The sequence below is a fragment of the Mustela lutreola genome, chromosome 9 (genome assembly GCF_030435805.1).
Source record: "Mustela lutreola isolate mMusLut2 chromosome 9, mMusLut2.pri, whole genome shotgun sequence".
Classification (NCBI taxonomy): Eukaryota; Metazoa; Chordata; class Mammalia; order Carnivora; family Mustelidae; genus Mustela; species Mustela lutreola.
This window is the reverse complement of record NC_081298.1, coordinates 79,616,299-79,632,835: the sequence shown is the minus strand read 5'-3', so window position 1 is coordinate 79,632,835 and position 16,537 is coordinate 79,616,299. Positions and strand designations below refer to the sequence as shown.

The window sequence follows — 16,537 nt, the reverse complement described above, 5'->3', positions numbered from 1 at the left end:
TCATTTGTTTTCTTTATTTAGCCTATGCCTCAGTCCTATTTTTTCCCTTATATTAGCACCTGTGCTCTTATATTTAACATATATGTGTATCCATTGTTTTTTGTATGGTATTTGCTTTATACCTCCTCCTTTTACTCATTATTAATCACTACTTTTAAATTTGCCAGTCAAATTGGTACCAACTGGTATTCCTTGCTTTTGTTTGTATTTCCCTGTGCAGCTGAGGATCTCTTTATATCATAATAAGTCAGTGTCATCACTGTATAAATCATACCCTGGGGGCTGCACACCATTCAGGGCTCTCTTATCACATAAACTTGAGCAATATGATGGCCCTGGTTCAGGTTTGCTCTTTTGTGAATTATCTGGTTGTTACCCTTTTTTTCTTCCTATTTTTAAGTGATTTTTTTTTTTAATGTGTTTTAAACATTAATCCTTTTCAGTAACCAGAATTTGAATATATTATCTCCCTCTTTATCATAAGCCTTTTAATTTGGCTTGTGGTAACCTACTCTTTGTCTAGAGTGAACCTGAAATCTTTAGTTTTGATGTTGCTAATGCTTTCCTTTTTTATTTTGTGATTTGTGTTTTTAAAGTCTTATTTAAGAAATCTTTCCTTACCCCCAAAGTCACAAAATTAGGAACCTAGTTTGTTTTTTTTTTATTAACTTTCTACTAGTAGCTATCAAATTTAGACTATTAATCTGTTTTGGCATTTACTCTTAGAATTGGTATGAGATGGGAAATGCCAGAGTAAGCCACGTTTACAACACATTTACTAATAATTCATTTTTTCTGTTGACTTATAATATCAATTTATCTGTATTCAAAGTTTATAAATACATTTTGGACTATATTCTCTTCTATCATTCTGTGAATTTCCTAGGCCAGTGTCACACTGTTTTAGCTACTATATTTTGCAGGTATATATTAATAGGCGAGAAATAAATCTTCCCTTTTTATTCTTCCCTGCCTCTCAAAATTGTCTTAGCTGTTCTGGTACATTTGTTCCTTCATTTGAATTTTAGAATCAAGTTATAGAAAAGAAAAATCTTTCTTTTTATTGGTATTGCACTGAACTTATAAATTGAGAGAGAAATTATATTTTTATAATTTAAATCACAGTCTTTTCAATAAATAATCTCATTCTTAATTCAGGTTTTCTTTTATGCCTTTAATAATTTTTTTTAAAGATTTTATTTATTTGACAGGCAGACATCACAAGTAGGCGGAGAGGCAGGCAGAGAGAGGGGAGGAAGCAAGCTCCCCACGTAGCAGAGAGAGCCTGATGTGGGGCTCGATCCTAGAACCCTGGGATCATGACCTGAGCTGAAGGCAGAGGCTTTAACCCACTGAGCCACCCAGTCGCCCCTTAATAAATTTTTTTAAATAATTCCATTAAGATAGCCTGCATACTTCTGTTAGCTCTTCTGACAATCTCAGCCTTTTAAGAGTGTTTAGTCCATTAATGATCAACTTAATTACTGATGTGATTAAATTTAGCCTGTCATTTCATTATTTTTGTTTGGCCCCCTGTTTTTAATTTTTCTATTTTGCCTTCTTTTTGAATTAACTAGACATTTTTTTTAAATTCCATTTTAATATGTCTCTGTTTTCTAGCTGTAACTCCGCATTATTTTTTTAGTGGTTATAATAGATAGTAGAGTGTATAGCCTTAACTTCTTAGTACTACATCACACATTATGCTATAATTGTCTTTCTTAAAAGTTACATCTATGTATTATAAACTCTACAAGGCAGTATTATAACTTGTAGTTTAAATAATCATGTATTTTCAGAAGTTAGGAGGGAAAAGATTTTTTTTATTAACCTATTTATATTTATTATTTTATTAACCTATGTATTTATAATTCCTGATGCTTTGTATTTCTTCCCGAAGATCCAAATTTCCATCTAGCATTGTTTTCTTCAATCTGATAAGACTTTCTTTACTATTGTCCTGTGGACCTGACAACAAATTCTCACATTTCATTTCTCTGAAGATATCTTTATTTTGCCTTTATGTACAAAGAATGTATTTTGCAAGATTTAGATTCCAGGCTAATGCTTTTTTCTTTTAGCACTTAAAAGAACGTTCTACCTTTTTTTATTTTTTATTTTTTTCCTAATAAAAAGTCAGGATGCATTCAAATTCTTGTTCCTTGTATACTATTTATTATCTTCATCTGGGTGCTTTCCAGATTTTCTTTCTGTTTTGGTTTTTAACAATATAACTGTGAAAAGGTAGTTTTCTTTGTATTTATCATGCTAAATTTCCTGAGCTTGAATCTGTAAATTTGTGTCTTTCATCAGACTTTAGGGATTTCAGCTATAATTTCTTCAAATATCTTTTCTACCTTATTCTCTTATCTCTCCTCATGGGATTGTAAGTATATATATTAGTCCTTTTGAAATTGTCCCACAGGTCACTGAGGGTATGTTTTTCCCTACCCCACCCCACACCCCTTCTTTGTTCTTTAGATTTGGCAATTTCTGTTATCCTTCTCCATGTTCATTGACTCCTGTCAAGATACATAAGATAATGTATCTTTCAATTTTAGAATTTCCATTTGTTTTTCTTTATATCTTTGGGTATAATTATAAGAGCTATTAAAAATCCTTTTCTGTTAATCCAACATCTGAATTAGCTCGGGGCAAACTACTCATTATCTTTCCTCTTGAGAATGGGTACCATTTCCTATTTTTCTGTTGGTTGTATCCTGGATTTTTTTTTTTTTTAAGATTTTATTTATTTATTTGATAGAGAGAGATCACAAGTAGGCAGAGAGAGAGGAGGAAGCAGGCTCCCTGCTGAGCAGAGAGCCCAATGCGGGGCTCGATCCCAGGACCCTGAGATCATGACCTGAGCCGAAGGTAGCGGCTTAACCCGCTGAGCCACCCAGGCGCCCCTATCCTGGATGTTTTGATTGATGCAATGATGAGTTTGGATTACATTATGTTCCTCCAAAGAAGATTGCACTTTTTTTTTTTATGTAGGCAGTTTATAGGCTGGACCTTTACTTATTTATTTTTTAAATTCTTAATTAAATTCAGTTAATTAATATTTAGTGTATTATTAGTTTCCGAAGTAGAATTCAGTGATCTATCAGTTGCATATAACACCCAGTGCTCATTACATCACATGCCCTCCTTAATGCGCATTACCTAGTTACCCCTTTCGGCTCATTCCCCCCTTCCAGCAACCCTCAATTAGCTTCCTATTTTTAAGAGTCTCTTATGGTTTGTCTCCCTCTCTGATCCCATCTTATTTTCCCCTCCTGGCTAGACCTTTATTGAGGCTTCCTTTATAGCCAGGCTTTACAAACATACCATCCTCTTCCTGTCCTCCCTCAGCACTTAGTATAGTTCTTTACATAGTAGTCTACGATGTTAGACCTTTGGGTTATTGAGATTTCCACATAGCTCTCATATTTATAGAAAGAATAAATGTTTACTCTAGCATGACAAGTTTTGTATAGAATTTATTTATCCCATTTCTCTAATAGCTAATTGGGTTATTGAAATGTTTTTAGTTTTCCTCCTCATTGTTAGTAAATTAAAACCTGACAGGTTTTTTTCTTACTATTTTAGGTGCTTTGTACTGTTACATTTGATTCATTAGAATCTAGTATGAAGTCAGATCGAATTATAACAGCCATAAAGTAAGTTGTGTTTTTTGGTAACTTTTAAAGTGTGTTGGTATGTCCTAAAACATATGTTTGATATGTTTTAAAGTAAGTTACAATGTTCCAGTATATAATTGAAGCTCAAGTAGTATATTATTATTATTACTTTTTTAAACCTACTATCTCTACTTTATTTTTCTGTTTATAGTGTATTTTTAACATGGGTACAATCAGTTTAGTCTCTGTCTCTAGAACTCAGGACAGATATGGGTAGGTTTTTTTGTTATAAAGAAGAGAGCAAAAACATAAGAAAGAGTCTCAGTTGCTAAAAAGAATCTGGAGGCTGTTAATAAGCTAAAAAAAAAAAAAAAGCCTTATTTAATCCCAGGCCACATTGAAATTTATGTTCAGAAATACTTGGCTCTCCTCCTCTGTTCCTAAAGAGTCAGCAGTAAAATCTTGTTCATCAATTTCAGATGATGAGAATCCTATGTTACAGTCCTCACCAGCGCTACTATACCACGCACAGTTCTTTTCTTTGCTCAATGCCTACTTTTGCTTCCCTTTCCCTTGGTAAGGATCTCAGAAGACCATAAGACTCTTCCTCCCTCTTCCTACTGCTCAACTGATGAGGATAACCCCCAGTATCTTGAGGATGGCATCAGTAATTGTTTTTCACATAGCTGACAGAATTGACAATACAGCTGTGTGTATAGGCGAGATTGTTATTGTAATCATAATCCTTTTGGGGGAGCTCTTAAACTTTTTAAATTCCCATCTGAGCCCAAACTTGGTTGTCCTGCCCTTTTTCACACTGACTTCTTTCTTTTCTAAAAGGCAACGACACGGCTGCATAAGAAAGAGCCCTGGACTTGGCCAGGGTACCTCTTTACATTCTAGTCTTAGGTCTGTAACCTGTGTAAATGAGAGGGCACATATCAGTCAGCCATGTTGGCCTTTGGTTTCTTCATCTTGTAAAATGGAGGTGCTGCACTAATGATCCGTATCCTCCTCTTTAGCCCCTCAAATCTGTTATTCCTTTAGTCTTCTGTAAGTTTTTAAATTTCTCTTCTCAGATTGTGGTTTATGGTTATGCAGATTTAGCCCTAACCCAGGATTTTTCAAGCCTTTGCACAGAGAGGTACCTTTTGTAATACACCCACTTAATGGGGACACTGTGCTAAGACCCTGAATATGTCCATCTTTTCCTCAGTTGTAGATAAATCTGGTTTCCTGCTTCCAGGAATTGTATTTCTTCTCATCCTTATTTTCCTCATTGTTCTAGATATAGTCATAACATTTCTCATTTCAAACCCTGGAAAAATCTTTGCCTGTCTGATCTCCTCCTCTCCCCTATATCATTTCAGTTACTGATGTTCATTTCACATACTGATTGGAGAAAGATCATAATTCTGAGATTTAATGTATTTATAAAATTTAAGATTCTCTTAGCAGTTACTAATGCTTAAAAGTAAATGTCTACTGTCTTATTATACAAATAGAATATTTAAGTGTTTCTCTTTGAAGCAAAATTGTTTTACTAAATCTTCGTAAAATTCATTCATAAAACCCCAGAAAAAAATACTGTCTCTTACATTCATCCTTCTGATTCTGGTTTTCAATTTCAGACCAACTCTCTTTAATACATAATTATTTTTTAAATCCCCTTAAATCTTTTTAGTTGCTTATTGAAGTTATTTTTTTTGTATTTATATGATGTTTTTAATATTATGCTTTTTGTTTGTAGTGGAATAAAAGATAAAAATTTCATGCTGCACTATGAGGTAAGGTGAATATTATCCCTCATATTTTATGAAAAATTTTCAGGATATAGCAAAGTTGAAAGAAATTTAGAGTGAATACCCATATGCTCACTGCTTAGGTTCTACTATTAACATTTTACTATGCTGATTTTACTTATCTGTTAAGGTGGATTTGGGCATGTTCTTTTATTGCATGCAGAAGGGAATTTAGAGAAATAAGTCATAGTTTTCAGTCAGTAACTTCATGTTCTGAGTCATACATAAAAGTTAAATTATAGTAGACAATTTTATTTTAATCAAGAAAATATTGTACCCATTCACCGGTATCAAACAAAAGTGGGGCTTTTCAATGCCTCAGATGACAAAACACCTCCTCCCTTTAGTTCATTTAAATGTTCATATTTTTACTAAGTTGATTAGTAGTAAAAGAACTCTGAGGTATTTAATAGTAAATTGCTTTATGTGAAACTATTAAGAGTTCATGATTGAATTGATATACAACTAAGTCCTAAGGCACACTAGACATATCTAGCACTTTTAGTATTTGGAGCATAGTTGCTGGAAGGCTAGTGTGAAAGCAGCAAGTCACTTCACTTCTGAGTGACTGTTGTTGGCTGCCCAGAATCCCAACATCTCAATTTTTTTTGAGCATACTATGATTAATAGAGAATATACAGAAACCTAGAGATTTTCACAGATTTGCATCCCTTATAAATATCCTGTTCTTAATATACTCTGATGCTGCAGAGGCCAGAAAGGAATTATAATTGAGTAAAGCATATCCTTTGCCATGAGCTGCACAGCACATGGATGGCAGTCTTTAAAATGGGCAGCTGTGGGGGTACCTGGGTAGCCCAGTCAGTTAAGTGTCTGCCTTCAGCTTGGGCCATGATCCTGGGGTTCTGGGAACAAGCCCCACATTGGGCTTCTTGCTCAGTGGGGAGCCTGCTTCTCCCCCTTCCTCTGCCTGCTGCTCCTCCTGCTTGTGCTTGTTCTCTTCTCTCTGTGTCATATAAATAAATGAAGTCTTTAAAAAAATAAAAATAAATAATAAAAAGGACAGCTGTGAAAAATGCACCTCTAGATGATGACTGGCAACAGAAGTGAAGAGAGGGGCAGTAAAAGGATATGGGCTGTTGCTACCTCATTTCATTTTTTTAAAAACTTTTTATTGTAAAATAAAACACAGATACTGAAAATGATATAAAACAAAGGATGGTATAATGAGTTTTTATAAGGCAGAGAATCTTAAAACCACCACTGAAATCAGAGAATAGAAATGTTCCCAGTCACCCCTGAAGCCCCTCTATGCTTTTCATCCTAGTCTCAACACCCTTCTTTCCCTGAAAGTAACTACTCTCCTAAATTTTATAGTAATTACTTCTTGCATTTCTGGTATATATCTGTATACTGTATTCTATAATCTTGTCCATTTTTTTTTTAATTTGGTATTTCTGTAAGTCTCTGTTAATCTATAGTTTCTTCTCCAACATGTTCTTTTCTTTTTAATCTGTCTCTTGAAGTCCCAGAGCCATTTACCTGTAGAGGTCCCTGCAGTCTGGGTATTGCTGATTACACACTCATGGTGCAACCCAGCAAGTTTCTCTATCTCCTAAAAACTGACTGCAGTTCTGAAAATTGACTGCTAGATCCAGATGCTTGAAGATTCATGTATTCCTTTTTAAAAATATTTGTTAAACTGGAATTCCAAGATTTTATGGGGTATTTCCCAGTATTTTAAATGATTGCAACTAAGTCATATTCCTTTGAGACACTATATTGGTCAAATAAAATAGTTTGCAACCTCTGACTAAAAGAAAACCCTTACTGGAAAAGATCTATTTCCTTAATGAGCATTTCTTTTTCTTTTTTTTTTTTTTTTAAAGATTTTTTTCTTTATTTATCTGACAGAGATCACAAGCAGGCAGAGAGGCAGGCAGAAAGAGAGGAGGAAGCAGGCTCCCCGCAGAGCAGAGAGCCCGATGTGGGGCTCGATCCCAGGACCCTGGGATCATGACCCGAGCCGAAGGCAGAGGCTCAACCCACCGAGCCACCCAGGCGCCCCTTAATGAGCATTTCTTTTTAAATTTGTATATATTTTTCTTATAAAAATATAATACTTCATCAGTGTTAATAATTTAAACATAATAGAAACTTACATTGTGAATCCCCATAACTATCCATTTCCCACTCTGGTTCAAATACACATTAGAAATAGCTACGTTTAGTAATTTGATGTAAATTTCAGATACACATTTTCTGTGTATATAAATGAACTTTTAAAAAAAATGGGATTCTACTATTTTGTAACTTCTTTTATTATATTGATACTATATCTTAGGTCTTTCCATGTCAGCTGTTTATGTATCTGTTTTTTTGTTTTTTAAGTTTCCTCCTTATGCCACTAATGAAATTGGCAAAGTAACTGGGGTGAATAGAAGAGAACTTGGGCATGGTGAGTACAAATGTATAAACTTACATGGTATTCTTATGGGGACTTAGTACATTTATGCTTATTATTTTCTATTCTAATTCAGGTGCTCTTGCTGAGAAAGCTTTGTATCCTGTTATCCCCAAGGATTTTCCTTTCACAATAAGAGTAACATCTGAAGTCCTAGAGTCAAATGGTAGGATATTAAAATAAATTTTTCCTCTAGTCAAAGAGACCGGAATTCCCTGTTACAATCTTTTCATAACTTATGTTACATTGTGCTTATTACCACAGTGCCCAAGTCTATGACAAAAGAAAAATGTGTTTAGTTAATCATAGACTGTCTAAATCGCTGTTCTTAGCTAATGAGATGTTTTGAAAGCAATATAAAACAAGTATTTCTCTTTATGTATCTTTTATAGCAGATCCAGTAGGGGTTATTTGTTTTTACAAACAAACCATAGAGCAAGGCCAGCTTCCAGAGAGAAAAGGACAAAAGAGACTGATCCATTAAGCAGGGAGGGGACACCTATCAAGTATCACAAATATAAGCAGGCAGCACAGAGAGAGTGGCTGGGCTGAGAGATCAAATTTAGCATGCCTGGGTGCTCAGTCGGTTAAGCATCTACCTTCAGCTCAGGTCATGATCCCCAGGGTCCTGGGATCAAGTCCGCTTCAAGTTCCTTGCTCAGCGGAGAGCCTGCTTCTCTCTCTGCCTGCCATTCCCTCTGCTTGTGCACTCTCTCTCTCTCTCTCTCAAATAAAATCTAAAAGATCAAATTTAAATTAACATTAAGTACTCACATCAAGGCAAAGTACGGCCATTAGAGACAGAAAGGTCACAGTGATGGTCACAGATACTTAAAAACAACAACAAAAAAACCCCCGCTGAATTTAAGCTAGAGACTTTTTGTTCTTTACAGGGTGTGACTAGGCTATAACTTAGGGTCCAGTGAGAGAGCCAGAGCCTATCCTCTATCTTTAACTGCCTTCTGATTAAGCAACAGAAGAGGCATGGTGGTTGTTCTGGGAGGTTTCTTAGAATCTGTAGCACTGCTGTCCTATAAAACTTTTTATGATGATGGAAATTATTTTCATACTATACAGTAGAGGAACCGAATTTATTTCAATTAATTTAAATATAGTAGCTACATGTACCTAATGGCTATCATATTGGACTGTGTAGCCCTATAGTTTGTGGTTTAACAGAGCTTGCCTTAATTGCTTTTAAAAAGAAAGAAGGAAAGAATACTGAATATTTATAAGGAAATAAACAATAGTAACAGTTTTCTACATTAAAAAAAATCAGTATATTATAAACAAGTATTTTTTTGTTTCAATAGGATCATCTTCAATGGCATCTGCATGTGGTGGAAGTTTAGCATTAATGGATGCAGGTAAAAGAATTATGTGTCAAAGCTACTAATGCTTTATCTCTATTTAATTAGTATAAAATATAAAATCTCTTTAAAATTACATTTTGATAAGACCTGGAGAAGTCAGATTACAGATTATCAAACCAGGCCAGAGCAAGATAGTTACAAAGTGCAGCTTCGGCTATACAGATAATTACTAGAATTCTTATTTCTGGTAAAAGGGAGAACACTGAAATTATTTACTTGCCTTGGTGATCCAGTGAGCCTTCTTACCTTCCAAAAGGTAAAGAGCTCTGTAGTTGATTCCATTCACCAATAAAGTTTGGACCAGGAAGCAGAAGTATTTAGGATCCGTAAAGGAAAATAACCATGTAATCTTCCATTCAATTTGCAAACCATGAGAAGAACAGTACCACGCACAGAAGGATACACAGAATTTTAGGAAGAAAGACTATAAGAGGTTCAGTATCCTCTCTCAGTTTGAAACACTAAAAGGGGAAGAGTCAACATGCTAAGGCTCTGAAAAACAATTTCTGTATCTCACCAATGTTGCTGTTCAAGAAGGAAGGGAACCTAAAGATACTCAAGAGGCTACATGGAGCTTCCCCTAAGTTCACACATTTATAGTACAGAAAAACAAAGTAGAAAGGATACTATAACCAAGGATGAGATAGAAGAATTGTGTGAGTATATAATAACACTATCTAGAAAGACGAAAACTTAAGCCAAAGCAAAAAACAAAACAAAACAAACCAACCTAAAAGTACTTTTCTAGTTGTGTTCAGTGCCAGAAAAGCATAAGGTGATATTTAAGCTTGCTGGTAAAATACTTTTTTTTTTCACCTTCATACATTCATTCAGCCAGTCTTTACTAGATGCCACCCCTGTGCCAAGCACTGAGCTTTTGGGACACAGTGATGAACAAAACAAAGCCCCTGTCCTGGTGGAGCTTGCATTCAGTCAGTCTTAAATTTTTGTACTGGGAAACAACATATTCTCAAAAAGGTGAATTGAAATATAAAGTAAAAGGAAATTTTAAGATGCTTTTAAATGCTTTAAATGCTTTAATTTTAAATTTTTTTAATTTTAATTTTTAAATTTTAAATTTTAATTTTAAATTTCTTTAATTTTAAATGCTTTAAATGAATTCAGATCTTTTGGTCTTGACAAAAACCCAACCTAAGTAAAGATGAGAACTTCAGGATGAGATACCTGACCAATGTTGGCAGTATTTGAAAAATCAGAAACTAATATACGAAGGACACAAAAAGTTCTTAATTTTGAAAAAAAAAAAGTAAAGTATTTTCTATAAAGCATAACCTAGTGAACTTGACAGTCACCCTTAGCAAAACTCTTAAAAGAGATTATTTAAGAAAAAAAGGGTTATAAGTATTTTTAGGAAGGAGGGGGCTGTGAAGAGAAGGGACGAGAGGGACTCATTTAAAATAAATCATGTCGTAAAATAATGTTCCACTTTGGAAACATTACCAGATTTGGAGTGGGGAGGGTGATTGCTGCTTACATTGTTTCTAGAGTAGCTTGGCAGCTCATGATTTTTCTGTAAATGATACAGAAATTGAGATGGATGATAAGTGCGCCATCATAACTGGTTGAAGCATGAGCAGAGGAGACAAGCAAATCTGATCAGTAGGATGGTTTGGTCAAGTGGAATGCCTGAAGATGTTTCCTTCTAAGCCCTGTCCCTTTTAGTGTTTTTATTATTGAATTGACTTAGAGCACTAATTCTAATTAGTGCCTGCTAATTAATTAAAAGGATACTGCTAAAAAGGAATGCATGACTGATGTGTTAAATGACAATTTTGATCTCTAAAAAAATGTTAAGATAAAAAATAAGCTAAATAGAAAACAATTGAATTTGACAAGAATGAATGTTAAGTCCTGTGGAAAAAGCCAACAAAGGGTGTGCAATTCAGCTCAAACACATGAATGCTTGTCATTCCTCACATAGGCACTATCTTACTTTAGGGATACAAATGGTACCTGTTTTCTAAAAAGCTTATAGGCACAAAAAACACAAGATCAAGGAGATTAATTCAAATAGGTAAAAGGCAAAAATATGTACAATATGGATGAAAAATTAGGTTGAAGGTACTTGGCTTCATAAAGACAGCTACATTTCATCTGGTTCTAAAGGCTGAGTAGTTGATCTCTCATTAGGAGGAGGACCCATATTTCATGTGAAAGAAACATAATGGGCGAAGTTATGAAGCCGTATAGTATGTTTCTAAAATGTATTTTAAAAAATTAAGTAATAAATTGGGACCACCTTTTAAAAGTCATTGTTATGTTAAGAATTTTGAACTTAAAGCTAGTATATCACAACTCAGTAATCTATGACTAGTGTTCCTGCTGGATGTTGATTATTGTATACCATGAAAAAAAAGTCATTCTGTTCTAAACTACATTTAAGCAGGGTTAAGCAGGTTTATTTAATATGAGTTAAATAAGCTTTAACATGCTATTGTGAATTCTGAATCTCTATATGCACTATTCCCAAATGTTTTTGACCATAGAACATGTATAAAATTTACTGAAAGCAAATAGTGGGGAACTCAGGAGAATTTTATGTAGAGGAATGGTGTGATTTGAATCTGATTTATTTTCTTTTTGGTAGTTTTTCCCAGCTTAGGTGATAGACCTAGAGGATGAAGTGGGAGAGAATGGAAACGGGGGAGAGACTAAAACGGGGGATACTAGACAAGGAGAATGTTATCAGAGCAAGAAATAAAGGAAACTTAGACTAAAGAAGTAACAATGGATGTTTCAGTAGGAAAGGACAACTTTCTACAGAAATTTAAAGGACAAACTATTAGATCTTTGTGGACTTCATATTAGGAAATGAGGAAAAAAGTATTGATTCTGGACAAGTATCTTAGTTGCATTCAACCAAGATAAGAAAGACAAGACAAAAAGGATTTATTGGGTATGCTTATATTTTATATATATGTACATACATATAACATGCTTTGGGGACATTTAACTGGAAATGTCCAATAGCCATATTGGCTGTATAGCTCTAGAGCTTAGTAGCAAAGAGAAATAGATAGGAGAGAGAGATTTTTTAGGTCATCAACATTATAGGTTATGGTTAAAAACAAGAGCATAAGTGAGATTGCTTAGAGAATATGAAATGATATCCCTTGGCACAATCCTTTTTAACAGTTAAATTCCAAGTGATAAAACCTTAAATGTTTTGTAAAAAAAAAAAAAAAGGAAGAAAGAAAAGAAAGAAAGAAACATGGAAAATTTTATCAAATCTTAGGAAAAACCTTTCTAAGCAAAATCCAGGAACCATGATAACGTACAACTTTAAAATTCTATACAGGAAAATAAATCACAATAAACAAAGTCAACTGACTAGGAAAATAATATATTTCCTTTAATAGTCTACATTTATATTTAACAAAGATGTACTGTTCATGTTGAAAGAGCTTTTATAAATCATTAAGAAAAAAAGATTAACAAACAAGTAGGAAAATGGTTGAAAGCCATGAACAGGCAATTCAGAGAAAAAGAAATATAAGGAGTGCCTGGGTAGCTCAGTTGGTTAAGCATCCAACTCTTGATCTCATCATGGGTCTTTATCTCAGTGTTGTGAGTTCAAGCCCTGCATTGGGCTCCATAGCTGGGTGTGGAGCCTAAATAAATAAACTAATTAAATAAACAGTTTATAAACATTTTTAAAAGTTTGGTTTCACTCATAAAAAAATCAAATTAAAAACAATAAGCTACCACTTTTGCCCTTTATATAACAAAGGTCAAAAGATCTGACAGGAATTAAGAAAATAAAATAGCAGGCACCCTCAAATACAGCTGGTAGAAATATAAAATGCTACACTCTGGAAGGCAGTTTGACAGATTTATAAAAATGTAAACCCATATACCTTTTGACGCAGTAATCCTACTTCTATTATGTGGCTTATAAATCCATTCAGGGAGTACTGAGCAGCCATTCAAAAGAATAAGGTAGAACTTTGTGTGGCATTATGTGTCATTATCCAAGGTATGTTATTAAGTGAAAAAAGGCAAGGTGCAGAATAGTGGGCACATTCACTATGCTTCCATAAGTAAAGAGAACAAAAGATTACACTTTGATTCATATTTGGGCACAAATTTTCTGGGAGGATACACATATACAAAAAAAACTACTGATGGCTTTCATGGAGTAGTGAGATGAGGGGTTTAGGCTGGAGGGATTTACCAATAACATGGTTACATTTCCAAAAAAAGAAGATAAACATACCAAAAGTAAAAAGACAAATGGATTCTATTAAGAGTTAAGTGTGTTATTTTTATAGAGATATTTGTGAGAAAAGTGATTACCTGTTTATTTGTTTTAAGGGGCTTTTTTCATATGCTTAAGAAGAAATGAGGTAGATACATGACCTTTCCAGCTTGGTTCTGATGACGTCAAATTCCAGCTTGGTTCTGATGACTCACATATTAAATATCAACAGAATGATAAATATGTGTGTTAGGTTGATGTACACATTACATACAAGCTCTTCTTCTCAATTATAGGAGTTCCAATTTCATCTGCCGTCGCAGGTGTGGCAATAGGATTGGTCACCAAAAACAATCCTGAGAAGGGTGAAATAGAAGATTATCGTTTGCTGACAGATATTCTGGCAAGTATATCCATGTTTTCAAATATTCAGTGGTGAAGATGACACATTTTATAAGCGTTGAATGCTTAGAAGAATAACATTACTTGGTGTTACTTATCTTACTTTCCTCCTCTGCATATTAGCCTTGGATTTTATAGGATGTGAGTTAAAATATACATAAAGCAGTATAAATATCCATAGCGGCTCACTTTAGGGTGATCATAAATGAATCCCTGTGCATTTATGGGGGGACAACATGAACTTAAAGTAATCTTCTGATGAAACAGTTCTAACTTAAAAAGCCACAAATTAGAAGCAATAGTTACCGTAGAAGATACTTCTTTGTTTTTAGTCTTAGAGGACATGGTTTACTTCGCTAGATGTTTTTTAAAATTCCTCTATTCTGCCTGGATGAATTTTGTTTTTGTTTAAAACTATATCATTTCTTAAATTCCTTCAGGGAATTGAAGATTACAATGGTGACATGGATTTCAAAATAGCCGGCACCAATAAGGGAATAACCGCATTACAGGTATTTTAAACCTATTTTGTTTCACTTTTATAATATTTAAATAATGTCATGAATCAGTATTTATATAATTTTTTTACTTTTCCACGTCAGGCAGATATTAAATTACCTGGAATACCAATAAAAATTGTTATGGAGGCCATTCAACAAGCCTCAGGTAAGCTAGTGTGCCTGATTCTCTTTCCATCATTTTTCATTTATTCATGACAACTATAATTCCCATTAGACATATTAAAAATGGGCTTTTTATAAAGTACTGTTTTGGAAATGAAATTTCAAACCTTTATGAGAGACCAGAGAAAATTCAATTTTTATAAGTGACTCCCTAAGATAAGATTTATGGAGAAAGAGGGCTATAAGTAGAATTGTAAAGGTAATTAGGATATGAAGAGCTTTGATTATTAAGTTAAAGAATTTGGATTTTACTCCATAAAAACTAAGACTACTGCTATATCTTATCACATTTTTTTATATATAGTTCACCTCTAAACAATTTGTGCTCAAACTGCACGGGTCCACTTATGCGTGGATTGTGTTTTGTTTCTGTGGGCTTTTTTTTTTTTTTAAAGTTGGCAACAAAAGCATTTATTTACAGCAGAAAGCATTTATTTTCTATTGCCCATTCCACCAGATGAACTGAAGGCAGCTGACCCAGAGGTCATGTCTGCTACACTGAGTATCCTCTGAGTCCTGCTGAGGCAATTAGCAGCTCCTGCGGATGGGGGGGGGGGCATGACTGGTTAGGGCTGCAGATTACCCAGTGTGCTGAGAAGGTGGTCCCATCAAGCATCCAGGGCTGGCCAGCAGACTGGACTGAAGTGGAGAAACATGCCCAGAGAGAAGAGGTAGCACTGTATAGGAAGTCCCTGCACTAAGTCCTCTGTGCCTGTGGGGTTGGGAGGGGACCCATTCCCCACTATTGCACCTTGGCCCTGAAGCTTCCTGGAGACCAGCACACTCACATGTGGCCACAGGTATGAGTGTATGGCCATGGGTCAGTGGTACATGTCCATGCAGATGAAGCAGCATTACTATGCTTCCATGCAACTGTTGCAGCCTGCAGGCCACCTAGGGGTTGCCACTGCTGAGCCTAAGCCACCAAGCTGTGGAACTATGCCATCCCAGAGCCAGCCCCCTATCCATGGCTATGCAAATATTTTTCAATAAATATACAGTACTGTAAATATATTTTCTATTCCTTATGGTTTCCTTTTTGTTTTTTTAAGATTTTATTTATTTTTTTGACAGAGAGAGATCAAAGCTGGCAGAGAGGCAGGAAGAGAGATGGGGGGGAAGCCCATTGAGCAGACAGCCCGATGCAAGGCTTGATCCCAGGACCCTGTGATCATGAGCTGAGCTGAAGGCAGAGGTTTAACCCACTGAGTCACCCAGGCACCCCTCTATGGTTGTCTTAAGGTTGTCTTAATCTTTTCTTTTCTCTAGTTTACTTTATTATAAGAATATCGAGTATAATAGATAAACATAAAAAATGTGTCACTTAACTGTTTTTTGTCACGAGTAAGGCTTCCAGTCAATTCTAGGCTATTAGTAGTTAAGTTTTGGGGAATCAAAAGTTTTACACGAATTTTGTTCGTTCAGTTGTTCAAGGGTCAACTGTGATTATAGTTTTTATGTTTTTATCTCTTATAGTGGCAAAGAAGGAGATACTACAGATTATGAACAAAACTATTTCAAAACCTCGAGCATCTAGAAAAGAAAATGGACCTGTTGTAGGTAATGTATTAAAGTTATTATTTATTCTGTCATAAGGTAAACATTAATATATGAAAGTATATTATTATATTTAAATTTCCTTTAACTCCATACACAAAACAAAAATATTTTTAAATATTTCTATAAATATTTTAAATTTGGGGAGGTATTTTTAGACATTAGAACTTACAGAAACTTGAGTCAAGTAACTATTTTTCTATTTCCCATGAAATAGTTTTACATGTGCATATGCAAAAAAAAAAATTTTGATCAAGATGTTTTAGGTTCATATATGTATTTGAATTATTTACAGTTTGTCTTTACTACATTTTAGAAACTATTCAGGTTCCATTATCAAAACGGGCAAAATTTGTTGGACCAGGTGGATATCATTTAAAAAAGCTTCAGGCTGAAACAGGTAAGAGTTGTATGATGTTTGGGGGTTTTATTTTTTTATGTTTTTTAGAGAGG

General features: G+C 34.5%; 1 protein-coding gene and 1 long non-coding RNA gene across 4 annotated transcripts in view; one reads left to right on the top strand and one right to left on the bottom strand.

The window, feature by feature from the left end:
• Window positions 1-13,752, bottom strand: part of LOC131840149 (uncharacterized) — a 38,390-nt gene extending 24,638 nt beyond the window's left edge. For both annotated transcript variants that reach the window (XR_009357218.1, XR_009357219.1), the window contains exon 1: window positions 13,541-13,752. This is a non-coding gene — a long non-coding RNA (uncharacterized LOC131840149). The remainder of the gene's footprint in view (window positions 1-13,540) is intronic.
• Window positions 1-16,537, top strand: part of PNPT1 (polyribonucleotide nucleotidyltransferase 1) — a 46,076-nt gene that overhangs the window by 22,043 nt on the left and 7,496 nt on the right. For both annotated transcript variants that reach the window (XM_059187709.1, XM_059187708.1), the window contains 10 exons: window positions 3,592-3,662; window positions 5,374-5,410; window positions 7,778-7,844; window positions 7,927-8,016; window positions 9,164-9,217; window positions 13,739-13,845; window positions 14,285-14,356; window positions 14,447-14,510; window positions 16,004-16,087; window positions 16,401-16,484. In XM_059187709.1, the coding sequence (XP_059043692.1) occupies window positions 3,592-3,662; window positions 5,374-5,410; window positions 7,778-7,844; window positions 7,927-8,016; window positions 9,164-9,217; window positions 13,739-13,845; window positions 14,285-14,356; window positions 14,447-14,510; window positions 16,004-16,087; window positions 16,401-16,484 (730 nt within the window). The remainder of the gene's footprint in view (window positions 1-3,591; window positions 3,663-5,373; window positions 5,411-7,777; window positions 7,845-7,926; window positions 8,017-9,163; window positions 9,218-13,738; window positions 13,846-14,284; window positions 14,357-14,446; window positions 14,511-16,003; window positions 16,088-16,400; window positions 16,485-16,537) is intronic.